The 17,442-nt window shown below is 43.7% G+C and overlaps 1 protein-coding gene across 5 annotated transcripts in view; it reads left to right on the top strand.

Moving 5' to 3' along the window:
• Positions 1–17,119, top strand: part of THRAP3 (thyroid hormone receptor associated protein 3) — a 70,409-nt gene extending 53,290 nt beyond the window's left edge. For 4 of the 5 annotated variants that reach the window (XM_020880214.2, XM_020880215.2, XM_020880218.2 and 1 more), the window contains 9 exons: positions 1,803–2,708; positions 4,257–4,970; positions 5,916–6,088; positions 6,809–6,920; positions 8,107–8,191; positions 10,351–10,538; positions 12,863–13,058; positions 13,492–13,635; positions 15,534–17,119. In XM_020880214.2, coding sequence (XP_020735873.1) covers positions 1,803–2,708; positions 4,257–4,970; positions 5,916–6,088; positions 6,809–6,920; positions 8,107–8,191; positions 10,351–10,538; positions 12,863–13,058; positions 13,492–13,635; positions 15,534–15,755 — 2,740 coding nt within the window. In that variant the 3' untranslated portion in view covers positions 15,756–17,119. The remainder of the gene's footprint in view (positions 1–1,802; positions 2,709–4,256; positions 4,971–5,915; positions 6,089–6,808; positions 6,921–8,106; positions 8,192–10,350; positions 10,539–12,862; positions 13,059–13,491; positions 13,636–15,533) is intronic. The other variant, XM_020880219.2, reaches the window with a different exon arrangement.
• Positions 17,120–17,442: the final 323 nt, after the last annotated feature.

Genomic DNA, 17,442 nt, shown 5'->3' with positions numbered 1-17,442 from the left:
TTTGGATGCAGTGTGCCGCAGGGCCCTCACTAATAATTGGTGACAGAAGCAGCAGTAGCCTGTGAGGATGGGAGCATGAATTAAACCCTCCTTAGTGCTGGTGGTGCATCACCTACCTCAAGTATAGCCATTAAATCGGGTCATGTTCAGTTTCATAGCCGCATCTGCTTCTCCCTTCTTCTTTCTTGTATTATTACTGTTTTCGAGTGAAAAGTGTGAAAGGTAAGTTTGTTTTTTTAAAAAAAAAATCATACTTAAATAGCAACCATTAACAGCCAGCAGTTTGCTGCATCTTTACCAGGTCTTGTTCTTGGGGTAGATAAAGAACCTGAATACAATGGGTAGTGGGAAAACAATCCTATCTTATCTTCTAAGTTTCTTTGTAAAGATAACGTTTTATTTAGTTGTTAAAACCTGTCACATTGCTAAGTGGAGTTATTTATAAAACTTATAAGCAAACAGATAAAAATGTATGGTTCCAGTTATGTCTGATATGAGAAGGCCTGCTTATGAACTGAAGGGTTTTTATTCTGTATATAAAGGAATTTTTTTTTTTAGTTTTCTAGTAATTTTACATATTTCTAGGTAATGTTAATACTTAGAAGTAGTGACCAATTAATGCTCTATATTATAGTTGACCCAATAAGTGGTGTTGAAGAAGCCCAGTAGATTCTTACACCAGCAAGTACAGCTTTTGGCTTTTTGATGAAAACAGACCTCCTGTCATCGATAAGTCTGGCATTTGTAAATATGTAATATCATCTCACCCTAGTTCCTGGAGGTACTGCAATATCAGGTTGATGCATGGAGTGGACAGAGCAAGCTCCTTTTCCAGTTCCCTGCTCCAAAAAGTCCACTTAATAGTGAACATGTAATTTTTACAGAGTTAGATGACTGTTGAATCCCTGTAGTTCTGGAAATGGGCCTTTGCTGAATTAGAGTTCCGTATTGTTCGATGAGGACGAGCACTGAGCTGACATGTGCAGGTGTGGGGCTGTCTGTAGTCTCTCTGCTGCCATCTTGGGTGCTTAGGTGTGTTCTGGTCAGATGGTGCCCTCTTGTGGCACCTGTGGAAGACTTTGTAGTTCAGCCACAGAGACTTGACCTTCTAGAGAATGAGACCATTTCCAAATTCCCAGTTTAAAAAAACAACAACAATATTTGTTTGATTGATCAACAATTGTTGATCTGATTTCAGTTGAAATTTTTTTAAGCTTTGAACTGATTCATTCTCTGAGTCCCTATTTAAGTGTTCTTTGGTTTAGACATGTTGCAGCTGTATTTCACAAACCCAAATCTTGGTGGAAGTCAAGAAATTAGCCCTGTACAGACAGAGGTGGGTGGGAAAGGGAATAAACCGTGTGGGGCCAGAGGACCTGAAGACTTACCTCTCTGGGTACCACAACTTGCAGTTGTTCTTCTCTTCAGTGACGTAGGGACCTATCTGTAAAATCCTCTGTGCCTGTGAAACTAACTAGTATACTATATTAAAACGATGTTTGTTAAGTTCATTAAGAGCATCTTTATATTCTCTCAGTCATTGTAGAAATAGATCTCCATGTAGAATGTGCTACAGTAGTATTAATGAGTCATCTCAGTGTCTGGTTTGTTAAAGTGATTTTTTTAATTTTTGTACTTAATGTGGCCATAAGAGTAGGATTAACTATTTAAGTTTGTACCTTTTGTTTGAAAATAAATGATACATAAGAGTAGGGCTTTACCTCTTTGTTGGCAGGTTTTTCTTGAATAAAAATGCTTTGTCAAAATTCAAACTTTTCTTCCCTCCCCTGCCCCTCTTTCAGTTCTAGGTCTCGTTCCAGATCATATTCTCCAGCTCATAACAGAGAGAGAAATCACCCAAGAGTATATCAGAATCGAGATTTCCGAGGTCACAACAGAGGCTATAGAAGGCCCTATTATTTCCGTGGGCGCAACAGAGGCTTTTATCCATGGGGCCAGTATAACCGAGGAGGCTATGGAAACTACCGCTCAAATTGGCAGAACTACCGGCAAGCATACAGTCCTCGTCGGGGCCGTTCCCGTTCCCGGTCCCCAAAGAGAAGGTCCCCTTCACCAAGGTCCAGGAGCCACTCCAGAAACTCCGATAAGTCTTCCTCTGACAGGTCAAGGCGTTCCTCGTCCTCTCGTTCTTCCTCCAACCACAGCCGAGTTGAATCTTCTAAGCGCAAGTCTGCGAAGGAGAAAAAGTCCTCTTCCAAGGATAGCCGGCCGTCCCAGGCCGCTGGGGATAACCAGGGAGATGAGGCCAAGGAGCAGCCATTCTCTGGAGGCACCTCTCAAGACCCAAAAGCATCTGAGAGCTCAAAGCCGTGGCCAGACGCCACCACATACAGTGCTGGTTCTGCATCACGGGCCTCCGGGGTGTCTGAGCTGAGTCCCCGGGAGCGAAGCCCAGCTCTCAAAAGCCCCCTCCAGTCTGTGGTGGTGAGGCGGCGGTCACCTCGTCCTAGCCCTGTGCCAAAACCTAGCCCTCCACTTTCCAGCACATCCCAGATGGGCTCAACTCTGCAGAGTGGTGCTGGGTACCAGGGTGGGACTCACCCAGGTCAGTTTGACCATGGCTCAGGATCCTTGAGCCCATCCAAAAAGAGTCCCGTGGGTAAGAGTCCACCGGCCACTGGCTCAGCATACGGCTCATCTCAGAAGGAGGAGGCTGCTGCTCCAGGAGGAGCAGCCTATGCAAAGAGGCAAGTACCTCATTTTCCCGTCTGTCTGTATCTCACCAGCTGGCAGTTTAGTTGTGATGTGATCCTTAGAGCTCTGATTAATAGTAATGAGGTAATTCCCATTTCCTAAAGTTGCATTTCACCAGTTTGAAAGCATCATCCAAGGAAACCTTTAGCTTAACTCTGGTTTTCCTACCTTCCTGAATTTGTATTGCAGCACAAATTCTAGATTACTCTGCAATGATGTTTTCACATTTAAAGTTTGCCTTGGATTCTACCAGTGTAAGCCAGAGAACACTAGAGATTTGTGGGTCAGCTATCAAAAAAATGTTGTCTTTACCAAAATGAATGGCTATTGGAGCTGTTAGACCCTCTAAGATCCACCATCTCCTATGATCGATCTGCATCAGCCCATCATGGTGAAGAGCTGCACCCTCACACCCTCCAGTTGAGGAGACTGGGCAGAATGGCAAAGTCCAAGGCTTAGTCCAGGAAGACCTTGTTATAAAATCACAAGGTGGGTGTATGTTCCAGTAGAAGCCAAGCAGGCTGCATGTTAGGAGAGGACATAATAGTGCTTCTGTCTTTCTACCCTGAGGGACACGGTGAGTCGGAGCACGAGTCTTTGTTTTGTGTGGTTGTATGGATTGGGATGGCAGAGACGTAACAGGGAAGTTGCATTGGGACCACGTTGTCAAGAGGGACTTACGGAGCAGGTGCCCCTCCTGCCCCCCACCTCCCCCCTTTTCTCTTATTAGCGTTTTTCTTTGATGCCCTGCTGTCCCTTTGATTCTTTTTTAGGTTTTTGGTTTTTTTTTTTTTTTTTGCTGTATTAATGCAACTGTAATTTGATTAGACTTTTTCCGTTAATGGTACAGATGAGATGTTCAGAACCTGTACTTCCTAGCCTTCAGTAAGTCTGCTTTAAAATACAGGTTTTGTTCCTTGCCAGGACTGTGAATCTTATTAGAACACTTGGGCATGAACTCTGCTTTTCCATAAGAATGAGTGGGATGAATTTTGCCCCCTCCTCCAATTAACATGTATTTTGTTTTTATTTGTGTTCACAGTATATTTCATACTTAGGTCTTCTAGGTGACTTGAAGCAAATTTGAAGTCTCTTTTGAGACTTGTATTTCCAAATGTGAGTTGTATAAAAAACAAAACAGTCCAAGGTTGAACATTCTATGTTAACTTTGCTGAAAGCAGATTTTAAGTGACTTGAGTGAAGGTTGGATAAGACCTTAATTTTTTTTTTCCTAGACCGTTTACAGGTAAGTAGGTTTTTGTCTTTTAGTATCCTAAAAATTGCCTTTGCTATTTTCTTTTTGCTTGATTTTGTAATATACAACTCCACAGAACATTTCTCTTTTAAATGCAAAGTTCATAAACCTGTGAAGAGCAGTTTTTCAGAAATTAACAAAAAAGGTAATCAAGACACCTTTGGCAACACTGGAATCCACAAGTCATGCTTATTAGAGAGTCAAAAACCTAAGACCATATGGTGCTGTTTTATTTTGGATCAGATTGCTTAAGTCTTGTATGTCTCCCTTGTGTTTTCATAACTAGGTATCTAGATGAACAGAAGACAGAGAATGGAAAAGATAAGGAACAGAAACAAACAAATACTGATAAAGAGAAAATGAAAGAGAAAGGGAGCTTCTCTGATGCAGGATTGGGTGATACAAAAATGAAATCTGATTCATTTGCTCCCAAAACTGATACTGAGAAGCCTTTTCGGGGTAGCCAGTCTCCCAAAAGGTATAAGCTCCGAGATGACTTTGAGAAGAAGATGGCTGACTTCCACAAGGAGGAGATGGATGATCAAGATAAAGATAAGGCTAAAGGAAGGAAGGAATCTGAGTTTGATGATGAACCCAAATTCATGTCGAAAGTCATAGCAGGTGCAAGCAAAAACCAGGAGGAGGAGAAGTCAGGCAAATGGGAGGGCCTGGTGTACGCACCTCCAGGGAAGGAAAAGCAAAGAAAGACGGAGGAGTTGGAGGAGGAATCCTTTTCAGAGAGATCCAAAAAGGAGGAGCGAGGAGGATCCAAGAGAAGCGAAAGTGGGCATAGGGGATTTGTGCCTGAAAAGAATTTCCGAGTGACTGCTTACAAAGCAGTCCAGGAGAAGAGCTCTTCACCCCCCCCAAGAAAGACCTCTGAGAGTCGAGAGAAGCTAGGAGCCAAAGGAGACTTTTCCACAGGGAAGTCTTCCTTTTCTATTACTCGAGAGGCCCAAGTCAATGTCCGGATGGACTCTTTTGATGAGGACCTTGCAAGGTGAGATGTAGTCCATCTTGACCCTCAGGGCTTTAGCCTAACCTATCTCTATAAGGTCATTCTAGAACAAGGACAAACCCCTCCTGTATTTCTCCCACTGTCTCATTTTCAGTGTGAATACCCTTGTGTCTCCCTGTTTTCGTTGGAGAAGTGTGTATCACCGAGTAGTTACATGTTTGGGGCAGTATCGTGAAGCGTCTTTTTAGTCTGTAGTGACTGACTGTCTTGGTACTGGGTCCCCTCTGCTTCTCTCTTGCACTGTATTCATCACATCATACACCCTCCCCCCATTCCACGCCTGTCCTGTTGTTTTCCTAAATGTGCTTAGGGTGTCTTTGCCCATGGAACCATGCAGGATCCATTTTTTCATTCTTAGCTAAGTCACAATGTGTAATATATTAGGCCTTCATCAAATATTGCAACGGTTTGAAAGTTGGGGCTGGGGTGTGGAGTTTGAGAATTTCAGGAAAGAGTTGTGAGGCCCAGGCTGCTTTTCCCCTGGTGTAGAAGTTGCGCAGCCAGTTGGAAGTCTGCTGAGAGCAGTCTAGCCACGTCCCACTCTTGCTGCATTGTGTCACTTTACTGAGTGGCCTTGACTGGCCAAGATAGTTGATCTTCTAAGACACCTTACTATTTGTCATGCGTTAAAATCAGCGGAGACCACCACCCCCACCCCCCCCCCACCCCACCCCCTCCAGAACAGAACAGAATCACTGAGGTTTAATTCTTCATCCTGCCCTTTTGTTTATATTAAACTCCAAAGGGAGAAATGCCTTTTTCCACAGTTACGGTGCCTTGAGGTTCTTTGTACTTTGCTAGGAATTTAAAAAGGAGCTTTGCAGAGAAATTCACATCTTTCAAAAGTATTCTTGTATTTTTAGGACTTAAATGTTCTGACTTTCTATGTATCTTATTACATTGGGCCACCCTGTGTTTATTTTTCAGACCCAGTGGCTTATTGGCTCAGGAACGAAAGCTTTGTCGGGATCTAGTTCATAGCAACAAAAAGGAGCAGGAATTTCGATCCATTTTCCAGCACATACAGTCAGCTCAGTCTCAGCGGAGCCCCTCAGAGCTGTTTGCCCAGCATATAGTGACCATCGTTCATCATGTTAAAGGTGAGTCCTGACCCCAGCCTGCTCAGGTTCCCCTTTCTACATGCTTAGCTTTCTTTCTAACAAGCTGAAGGATGAGACGGGGCATGAGGGAGTCTGTTGGGGACCTTTATCTCATCCATAGGGCCTTTGAACCTAGGGGCTGGTTTGAAGGAAATGTCTCCCAGGGGTAAGTTTCCATTTTCTAATCAGAGAGCTGAATATTGTGAAAATACTAATGATAACCTGGGATCCTGAGGCTAGGTGAAATCCTTCATGTGAAGATTTAAATTGCTTGAAAAGGGAAGTATGGAAAGTGGCTTTCCCAGCCCATCTGATTTGTCCTGTCTTAATGCGTAGATACCTCTAGCAGCATCTTAGAGATCTTGTCCCACATTATTCTGCCATCTTCTGGGCAAATGGAGGTGGACAGACTGAGGAATGTGATCTAGAAGCTGGGTTTGGGCCAGTTACAGTTTCATCTGAAATTGGAACTTAGGCTGGAGTTGGTGCTCTTGATGCATAGAATAGTATCTTTGTATCCATGTCCTACCATGGCAATCCAGTGCTCAATATTGGATTGTTTCTGAACCAGCTAATTTTCTTTACTTTCCATAGTATGTTTGTTATATGGATTTGACCACTTCATTCACATAACTGTGGCTGCATTTCATCCGTGCAGAGGGCTTTGAATGTTGGGTCTGCCTTTAGTAGCCTGACGTATTTTTCTTTGACTCCCCACAGAGCATCACTTTGGGTCCTCCGGAATGACATTGCATGAACGCTTTACTAAATATCTAAAGAGAGGGAGTGAACAGGAGGCAGCTAAAAACAAGAAAAGCCCAGAGATTCACAGGTGAGAACCTTGGCTTACACTGGAGGTGATCATAAAAGACTGCTTAAGGAGAATTGCTCAGTTGTGTCTGAGTCTTTGTGACCTCATGGACTCTACAGTCCTTGGAATTCTCCAGGCCAGAATACTAGAATGGGTAGCCTTTCCCTTCTCCAGGGGATCTTCCTGACCCAGGAATTGAACCGGGGTCTCCTGCATTGCAGGTGGATTCCTTACCAACTGAGCTATCAGGAAAGCCCAAAAGACTGCTCACCAGAGAATAAACTTGTCTTGTTTTTGCCACTTGTCAAGTATAATAGCAGAATTTAAGGTAATGCTCTCCATAGTCTAGGTTTGTAGTGGAAAGGGCATGCTTTGATTACCATGTTTCTCCCTTTGGGCCTGAGGAAAACAGCCCTTTTTGATGTAAAAGAAACCTTGTATTCTTGAGAGTTGTGAGAGTTGCAGGAGGAGTTTGTAAACAATAACCCAAGGTCATGGTGAGCTTTCTTTACATAAAAGTAAATGTTCCTTTAAGCATACCATGTATTTCATATATTGGTTCTTCCTTTGGGAGAATCTGCAGCAAGTGGGGGATGGAGGTAGAAGAACTTACAGAATTATATCAAAGGGTTTAAAAAGCCCAGAGGTTTAAACATCTGGTTGTGGGAATTTATTCAGCAAATAGGGACTTTGCCTAGAAACATAGGTGGCCTTAACTTTGATTGAACCTTTGCAGTGGGTAAGAGGACCATGTTTGTAATAGTCTTGGATTTAGGGTCTTTGGGGATGTGTGTCACACCAGGCACTTGTTTCTTACTTAGACTTTATCATATTCGTGAATAATGGACCATTATATTTCAGTTCCCAAGGTGAAAACTGCTTTTTGAAGTTAGCAGGGCATAGATAGTCTCGATGTGAATTTAAGATTATAAGTAAGGCTATAGGTGAGTCTGTTTTCTTGACTGTAACAGTACAGGGTAGAATATGAAGTTCCTTCTGTTTGAGTTTAGAAAGTTGGGAGAGAGAAAGTGTGTGTGTCTGTACATGTTACGTGTATGCCTGTGCATACATACCTATGGGATAGTGTAAGTATGTAAACAAGCAAGGTAAGCAAAAGAATGCCTGTGTTTCTGCTACTTCACTTACGAACTAAAATGCTATATTCACACTATGGAATGTTGAACAATTTTTGTGTTTATAATTTTAGGAGGATAGACATTTCCCCCAGTACATTCAGAAAACATGGTTTGGCTCATGACGAAATGAAAAGTCCCCGGGAACCTGGCTACAAGGTGAACTGTTGCTTTGATCAGTAATTCCAACAAAATGAGTGCGTTGGGCATGAACTTGACAGAAATGTGTTTGTTTAAATTACTCTCTACTTAAGTTTGTGTTTTTCTTTTAAGGATGGGCATAATTCTAAAAATGAACTACAAAGGGTTAATTTTTATTAAATGTATCAACAACCTTTGTGAAGTGGTTAGAATATGGTAAATGACCCCAAAGTCTATTGAGGTGAGCTTGAGAAAAAAAAGAGAGGAGTTTTGGAACAAGTGCCCATGATGAGAGAAGAAACTTTTTGTGATATTTTTCTGCTTGTAAGTATTATCAAATCAACTATATACATGCGCTATTTCCAACCATGATTTCAAAAAGACATGCATGTCAGAGGAGAGTGAAATTTTCATATCTTAACTGAATAGACTGTTTTAAGCAGCTAGTCCAGATTTTTTTTCCTAACATTGTGCCATATCTATCATCTATTGGTTACTGTTACTTTAAAGCTAAACATTGCTTTGATAGCGCAGCTACATGTGTAATGATGTGCACGTAAACACTGTTATTAAGAGATTAAAGCTTGTGTTCAGTCTGTTACAATGAGGTACTAGATTTGGGTTCTTAAAAATATTAGTATTTATTAACGGTCAATTCCCACATAGGGACCCTGTGGAGATTAGATTGAAATTTAATCCCTATGGAGATGACTCTTCCAATGTTGCCGAAACTGTTTCTAAAAGTAGTAATTTTCAAGTTTTCCAAATAGGTATGTCTTGTTGGTTGAATGTGATGAGAGGCTCTCTTGCACAGTCTGTCTTCTCTCCCATTCCCCCTTTCCTCCAAGTACCCACCAGCTTGACACTAACCATGTGAAACACAAGGTTTTTTTGAAACACCAGGAGAGATGTCATCCTCTCTGCCCCACACAGCCTGTTCATTAGAGATGCTGTGTGTACTGCCTAAGGGAACTGCAGCTGTACTTCTCTCTTTTTTGGTCTTTGGAGGGTGCAGAGGCCCCATTCCCCCCTCTAAAGAAAAGCATGCAATAAAATAAACCAAGTTACCACCTACCATTCTTGTTAATTAAAACTTCATTATTTCAACAGAAATCTTAGTTGTGTAAGTAATTGTTAATACAGAGTGAACTGCTCATCCCTTCCTCTTTTTAGAGAGGTTTTTTTTTTTTTGTTGTTTGTTTGTGTTTTGATCACACCACACAGCTTGTGTGGTCTTAGTTCCCCGAGCAGGGATTGAACCCACAGCCCCAGCAGTGAAAGCAGAGTCTTAACCACTGGGCTACCAGAGAAGTCCCTAGGAAGGTTTTGCTTTCAGGAGGCAAATCTTAGTGTATAATATGCCTGAAAACACCTTGCTCCTCTGCTTTCAGTGAGTTTCTCAAGACCTGTTGAAAGCCCTTTGCCTGATAGTTTAAGGGTAGAAGGCCACTGTTGTTGCTGGGCTCACTCTGTCTGCAGCACATACTGTGATAGGTTTCACTAGTAGAAAGTTAGTGAGAAGATGTTCTCTCACTTTTCTTTTTAAAATAAACTTTGACTTGGTATTGCCAACTTTATGAATTCTTTATTATGGTTTTCGATATGCCTTCTCTAGAGAAATCTGTTGATATAACTAACATTTTGGAAGGCTGTGTAAGTCTTCCATTGTCTTATTATTGGACTCAGTACTGAGAGGTAATTCCAAATAAAAGATAGGTCCAGGGTAGCTGCCACAGTGTAGGTAGGGGAAAGATGACAGCATTTCCACTCCTGCTGGTGACTAAGCCTAAGCCAGCCTCACCAAACACCTTCTAGAGTTAATTTTGGACTTCTCAGCTTTTCAGCTAGCCAAAGTCATTGCTGGACCACAGAAGGAAATAGCAAAGCAAGAGGTATGTGTATGTGTGTGTGTGTGTGTGTGTGTGTGTGTGTGTGTGTGTGTGTGTAGCATACGCAGAAGGTTATCATCATTATTCTAGAGAACTGGTTTGGGCTCTCTAGGGATCCTCATGAAGTGACTGGTGGAACATCCTGTATTTCTCCCGAGTTGGGCGAGGTACCTCACATTCCCAGTGCTTCCTCTGTACCACTCCATTGGAATAGAAACCACAGTTTGTGGGGTGGTTAAGTTTGTAGTCCTGAATCCCAAAAACCTTAATTTTGATTTCTCTTGGCAGGCTGAGGGAAAATACAAAGATGATCCTGTTGATCTCCGCCTTGATATTGAACGTCGTAAAAAACATAAAGAGAGAGATCTTAAACGAGGTAAATCAAGAGAATCAGTGGATTCCCGAGACTCAAGCCACTCAAGGGAGCGATCAGCTGAGAAAACAGAGAAAACTCATAAAGGATCAAAGAAGCAAAAGTATGTGAACCCTTGTCTGTTGCCTCATTCAGTCTCCTGAGTGGACTCCTTTGTCTGCCCCTCATTAGGCTCTATGGCAGACCCTCCACACTGGAGAACAATTAGGAACGATTTTGTGCAGTTTCTTTTAACTGACAGTTAAGGTCCCTAGATTGAAAATAAAACTTTTGAATGAAAATAACCACAATCCTTGTCCAAAGGAGGCCTCTTGGGAGACAGGCTGTTGATTTGGTTATAGGGACAGTGTAGAGAATCATGGGAATTTCTTTTGCTTTTGTTTTGGACATGTTCTTTGACATATCCTTCCTCATCGCAAATCGTCTTGCGAAGGTTATGTTTTAAAACATCTTATATTTTAAAATGGCTTAAAGTTGTTGTCAAGTAAAAACAGTGTTTGATCAGAGAAACAGGGCAGAACTAGATAGGACAAGCTTGTTGATCTTAAATGCCTTTTAAACTAGTTTCACAGGCACTTCCAAGAGAGGTGTTCCAAATATTCTTTAAACAAAGGTGGCATTGTTGAACTTCATAAGGCAGCATTTATGCCAAGGTCTTGTCTCTGTTTACATTTTTGAACGTTCCATGACTTTTCAGTCATGCGCATTATAAGGTTGCAGAATTGAAATCCCACGCCTTCCTGTGGGAAGCAGCACTACTTTTGTGTTCCTGAACTTTAGCTGGCAAGCACTTATACATCCATTTTCTGATAACAATCCTTTGAAATAAGCGAGACAGTTAGTAGACTATCCCTTTTGCCTATTTGAAAGATAGAGAAGTAAGCTCATATCTTCTGTTTCACTTTGTCTACCCTTCCGCTCAGTTAATTTACACATTATGAGCCCTAACAGCTTTCAGAGCTACCCACAGATAGAGGATCTGATAATCCTCAACAGGAAATGGAGGTTGGGGTACAGTAGTCTTCTCTGGTGGAAAGGGAGCAGGACCCTTCAAGCCTTTCAGGCCTGGACTTGGGTTACTGATCCAGATTTGTTTCCCTGGGACATGTGCCACTGCCTCTGTCTTGCTGTGTAACCTTGATCAAGTCTCTTGCAATTCTAGTATTTTGTGATTGGGGCAAGAAGAAAAATGATAATTGTGTCACTGTTTTCACTGTATAAAAAAACTCTTTCTCATGTGACTGAAGAATGGCTCACCAAGATCGCACAACTAATAAAAAGCAGTGTTGGGACTCAAATCAGGATTTTTGGAGTTTTATTTTTGAAAATCTCTTGAAATAGTGCTGATTTCTAGGAGTCAAACATTTGAGTTATATAATAATCCAATGAGAGCTGGTAGGATTCAAATATTTGCCTTTGATCTTCTCTAATGTTTGGGGGTTGGGGTAGCTGTGGGGGTGGGGGGTTGGCAAGGTGCTTTTCATAATGGAGGAGGGTAATGATAGGTTACTGACACTTGGCTGGCTTCTCCCTGTCAGTCCTGTACTCCCAGGAGCTGGCTTTCTGCCCCCTTAGAGGTGGCTGGTACCCTCCACTGCCACACGGCAGGACTGGCCCCGACCTCTAGTACGTATCCAGTGACTCACTGTATTACTCTGTCTAATTTGCCCCTGGTCTGTAATTTCCTCCAGATGAAGGGACGGATGGGAAATAACTCTGGGAAGAGTTCTGCCAGATTTTAGGCTTAATGACCTAAACCTGTTTGAGCGCAGTGGAAAGTGGGAAGGGTTTGTGGAGTATTGGTATAATTAGTGCTAGGTTTGAATCCAAATCTGCCTAGTTCCATCACCTGAACCTCCTGTCCATAAGATGGGGAAAACAGTACTGAACAATCATAATTGCCATTGACAATATGCGTTCTGTGTCAGTGTAGAGTGTTTAAGCACATTGTTTTTTCGATCTTTAGAACAGCCTCCCAAGACAGGTTGTAGTCTTCTGTGAGAAATAAAACTAATGTAAAGTTGAAACAGATGGTAATGTGTAAAGCCTGTCCCAGTGCCACATACTCTGTGGCTCTCATTACAGTATGTGTTTCCTTCTGTCTTCCCAGTTCATGCACATGTATAGGCTGAGCTGCCAGAGGCCGTGCATGGACTGTGTTTTGTCCCTCCTCCTGTATGTGGCTGTCCCATGTTTATTACAGGCTCAGACATAGATATATCAGTGACCATGACAGAGAATTGGGAGGAAGCGCCCCAGTTCCCTGGGTGGGTATGTTGAGGGTGAGTTGGTTTTTCTGGTTACTTGTCTTCAGAGTTCTCATCACAGACACACTCTTGATTGCCTTGTGCTCTTTATTCGTGAGCCCCCAGACAAGGACTGTACCTGATAGGCTTACTGATCTCCTTGCCTCTTCTGTTTTCATAGGAAGCACCGGAGAGCACGAGACCGGTCCAGGTCATCATCTTCTTCCTCCCAGTCATCCCACTCCTACAAAGCGGAAGAGTACACTGAAGAGACGGAAGAGAGAGAGGAGAGTACCACGGGCTTTGACAAATCAAGACTGGGGACCAAAGACTTCGCGGGTCCAAGTGAGAGAGGAGGCAGAGCTCGAGGGACCTTTGTAAGACTCTGCCCCCCCTTTCTTTAAGCCCTTTCTCCTGCTAATTCTAATTATGTGCTTATCAGAATATTTATTTTGTTGCCCTTGATACAGGTGATTAGGTCAGGAGACCCTGGAATCTGGTTTCCCATTCCCCAGGCTTTCCATTTTTAATTTTTTTTTTTTTTTTTCCTATTCATAATCACTTAGCCAGAAAGCCTCTTCGGGCTTCTAGTCTGGAATTCCTCACTTGTTTTAACTCCTGCTGTATGTAGGGGAGGCCATTATGGCATTGTCCCCTGTATGGGCTATAGAATTGAGATAAACAGAAAGGTCCTGTTAACCAGCATATTGACTGGAGGACGGCAGAAAAGTGTTTTAATAGAAGACAAGGAGTTGTTTTTCTCCATTCCTTACATGGACCCTTTGTCCCTTTCCCTGTGTATTGCCATAGCAGTTTCGAGCCAGAGGAAGAGGCTGGGGCAGAGGCAACTATTCTGGTAACAACAACAGCAGCAGCAACAATGATTTTCAGAAGAGAAGCCGGGAGGAGGAATGGGACCCTGAGTACACACCCAAAAGCAAGAAGTACTACTTGGTATGTGTCGGGATAACCAGGAAGGGTGAGGGGGCCTTTGACATACACAGTAGCTGATGAAGTGAAGTGAAGTCGCTCAGTCATGTCCGACTCTTTGCGACCCCATGGACTGTAGCCCCCCAGGCTCCTCGGTCCATGGGATTTTCCAGGCATGAATACTGGAGTGGGTAGCCATTTCCTTCTCCAGGGGATCTTCCTGACCCAGGGATCGAACCCAGGTCTCCTGCATTGTAGGCAGACACTTTACCGTCTGAGCTACCAGGGAAGCCACAGTAGCTAATAGTGAGACTTTAATTGATTTTTCCAGAACTGTGTGCAGGTGTGGCACTGGGTACTTGCGGGCTAGTATAGTTCTGGCAAGATGACTGTTGTCCAGAGAGGCAGTCCTGACCTTGAAAGTGTTATCTAAGATGTTTATGGATTCCAGGATAAGCAGGAAAGGTTGCTCTTGCCTTTTTGTCTTTGAAATCGTCTTACTGCTCACCCCCCCTAAGCCTCCCTTCAGCCTTTACAAGGGATAGAACCATTATCTTCCCCAGAGGCGGCAGTTCCACCTTGTCACGCCCCTGGACAATATGGACAGGAAAGACAGTTCTCTTTTTGAGGGAGGGCACCTGTCTCCAGAATGAAACACCACTGGAGCTGGGCTCTTCTAGGCTGAATTATTTGGCCACTGAGAGAGCTCTCTTGCCTTGCTGTGTTAACAGCAGACTCAGATCCAAGCAGATGTGACTGAGTGTTGTAACCAAGGTAATCTTACTGCTGAGTCTCATCACCCATGAGGACTGGCCTGGAAACAGGAAGCTGGGAAGCAGGTTGCTGTGTAAATCATTGTGCATAGCCAACTTCGCTTTTCTGGGGCTGCTGGAAGCTACTCTGAGACTCCTAGAGGACCCTTGAACCTATATGTAGGAAAATGTTGGCTGGGCCCAGGATAGGTACTGGAGTGGGGCTGTGTAGAGGAAGGATGAGAGGTTGTACAGAGTCCCTTCCCTGCCCTGTGTCCCTGAAGGAGCGTTGCCAGCCTGATTCATTCAGGCTTGTGGAGAAGCTGGCCCTTAGCTGGACTAACCCCTCAGGAGCCGCAGGTCCTGCTTGTGTGGGTGGAGGGCTCAGACTCTTTGAAGCCATGGGGCGGATGAGGTGACAGTGACTTTTCAAAATCCTTTCTCATTCATTCTTTCATTGGTTCCCTCCTCTCTCATGAGATCATCAGAGCAGGGACTGAGTTATAGGTTTTGTTTTTTTCTACTCTGCCACACTGCCTTCTTGCATAAAACTAGAGAAGGGAGGAAAGATACAAGACAGGAGGCTGGGTTCTGGCCCTGCCTTTGCCAGTACTGATCCTTGACCATGAGCCATATGCCCTTGGTCTCACTGCCTGTTCTTGGCTGAGGTGGGGAGGCTTGGGGAGAGCTGGATAAGACTCCCAGCTGTGTGTGTATTCTGTGTTGCTTCCTCTCTTAGCTTACAGACAACTCAGATCAGAAATAGTTTCATGTTTGGGGGTGATTGGCTTACACTCCCCCACCCCCTCCTTGAGAGAGTGTGTTATAAACAATATGGAGTTACTTAAAGTTCCTCCGGCTGTTTTCTTATCTGCGTAGTGGAGGGTGATAATAATAGGGTAGGGTAGATGTGAGGATTAAATGAGATAATGTAGGAGAAGGTTTTTGAAGATTTTATCATCATCATCATCGTTATAATGCCTAAACAACTGTTAGAATTCAAGGAACTGAACTGAATATTCTCTTAGATCTCAATCAGTAGCATTTTTTGAGTAGGGGACAGAGAGGACAGGACATAGGTTCATTTGGCAGAGTCACGTTTGGTAGGTGCAGAGGAGAGGCTGCTCTTGTTTACTCTGGCATTGATGACCGTTTTCCTTTTCTTTTAAGCATGATGACCGTGAAGGCGAAGGCAGTGAGAAGTGGGTGAGCCGGGGCCGGGGCCGAGGAGCCTTCCCCCGTGGTCGGGGCCGGTTCATGTTCCGGAAATCCAGCACCAGTCCCAAGTGGGCCCATGACAAGTTCAGTGGGGAGGAAGGAGAGATTGAAGACGATGAGAGTGGGACAGAGAACCGAGAAGAGAAGGACAATTTACAGCCTACAACTGAGTAGCGGCCACCCTTGCCGGGAGCCCCTGCCCGAGGGAGAGAGGCGCCGGGAAGATGGCTGGTGAGGAGCTAAACAGAGGAGCCTCGAGAAGATTCTGAAAATCCCACCCCTACCCCCCCACCAGCCACGCAAAATCCTACAACTGCCGAAGAGCATCCTGGCGTCCCACCAGACAGAGGCAGCTGGCTGTGGGGCCTGGGGTCAGGCCCAGCTCTTGAGCAGAACACACCATGTTGGGCTTTAGCTATGTGTTTCTCGTTTATTGTTGGTGTGTGGGGTGGGGGCTGGGGTAGGGAGGGCAGAGCGATAACTTGGATTTTGGTTTGTTCCCTGTTAGAAACCAACAGTTTTATTCTTCATTTCATTTCACTTGGAGCTGAGGACTAATTTGATGATTTTCAGTCTTTCAATCCTTATTTTAAAAGCCCCCTCTTTTTTTTTAGGCATATATAGTAACATTAGCAGAAAGATTTAATTTGGGCAACTTTGATTCTTAAAAGAGAAAACAAAGCATGTGAATAAATATTGACGTGTTCACCTCAGTTTGGGACCAAACTGCGTGGGTCTTTGTAAAAATTGGTTTTGTATGTCGAGGAGGAGTTCAAGGCCTTTCTGACCACCTTGTGTTCCCCTTTTCTGCGCAGCCATGTATCATGTGGTGTTGCTCCTAACCACACCCCATGTGCGCACCTCCCCTCCCCCCCAATATTTTCTGATTTCTTGTGGGCTGGGCTTCCCCTTCTCCACCAGCAGCTCCAGTATCCCAAACTTTCTAGTCCTGCTGATCCTCTCAGCAACAGGGGTGGAAACTGGATGGCAGTTTCTGGTCTGTTTTCTAAGAAACTTCTGACTTCTATTATCTTTACAAATATAAGATGAGAAAATAATTTTTTCAATATTTTTTATTAATCTTTTTATAAAATGAAAAGAAACTCCTATGATCGATTAAGGAAGGTGGTTATGGCTGGGTGGTTTGTGGGGGTTTTTTGTTTTGTGTTTTTTTTCTTTTTCCTTTTTTTTCTTTTTAACCTTAAGCTTTAAGTTGAAACATTCTCCGATGTTTGGGGGGAAAACATCCTCTTAAAATGGGTCCTTGTGCTTGCCTTCTGGGGAGGCGGTCCTGAGCAGGTGAATCATATGGCATTTATGCATATGTTATATGCGGACTGCACCCACCTCTTCCCCCCCCCCCCCAACCTTTGCCTCCTGGGTTGTTATGCTACTTTCCCCTTACTTTGCTACATTTCTATAGTTAAGTTGGTTTTACTTGAATGATTCATGTTTAGGGGGAAAAAAAAAAAGAAAATACCCTTAAGATTTGTTTCAACTCCTCCTGCAAATAAAATAAATGAAGTGGCAGATGTAAATGGTTCTGGTCATTGTCACCCTGAGTGGGTGTGGGTGGGTGTGGTGGGGGGCAGGTGGTGGATGTCCCCCATAGCAGCTTCAGGGAACCAGAGAGATGAGATGTCTGGGGGGTTTGGGCCCAGACTGTTGCAGCCCCATCCCCTCCAGCCGCACACAAGATTGTTCTGGGAGGAGCCTCAGCCAGTCTGTGTTGGGTAATAACTCCACATTCCCATTCCAGTGATTTTGCTTCATATCCTGTTCCTTAGACACCCTAGGAGAACCAGATTTTTCCACTCTGGTGTCATTGTAAGCAAGGACTTTGGTTCCAAAGCAGTGGGGC

Source organism: Odocoileus virginianus, chromosome 5 (genome assembly GCF_023699985.2).
Source record: "Odocoileus virginianus isolate 20LAN1187 ecotype Illinois chromosome 5, Ovbor_1.2, whole genome shotgun sequence".
Lineage (NCBI taxonomy): Eukaryota > Metazoa > Chordata > Mammalia > Artiodactyla > Cervidae > Odocoileus > Odocoileus virginianus.
The sequence above is the reverse complement of the archived record's forward strand: the minus strand, read 5'-3'. Positions and strand labels throughout refer to the sequence as shown.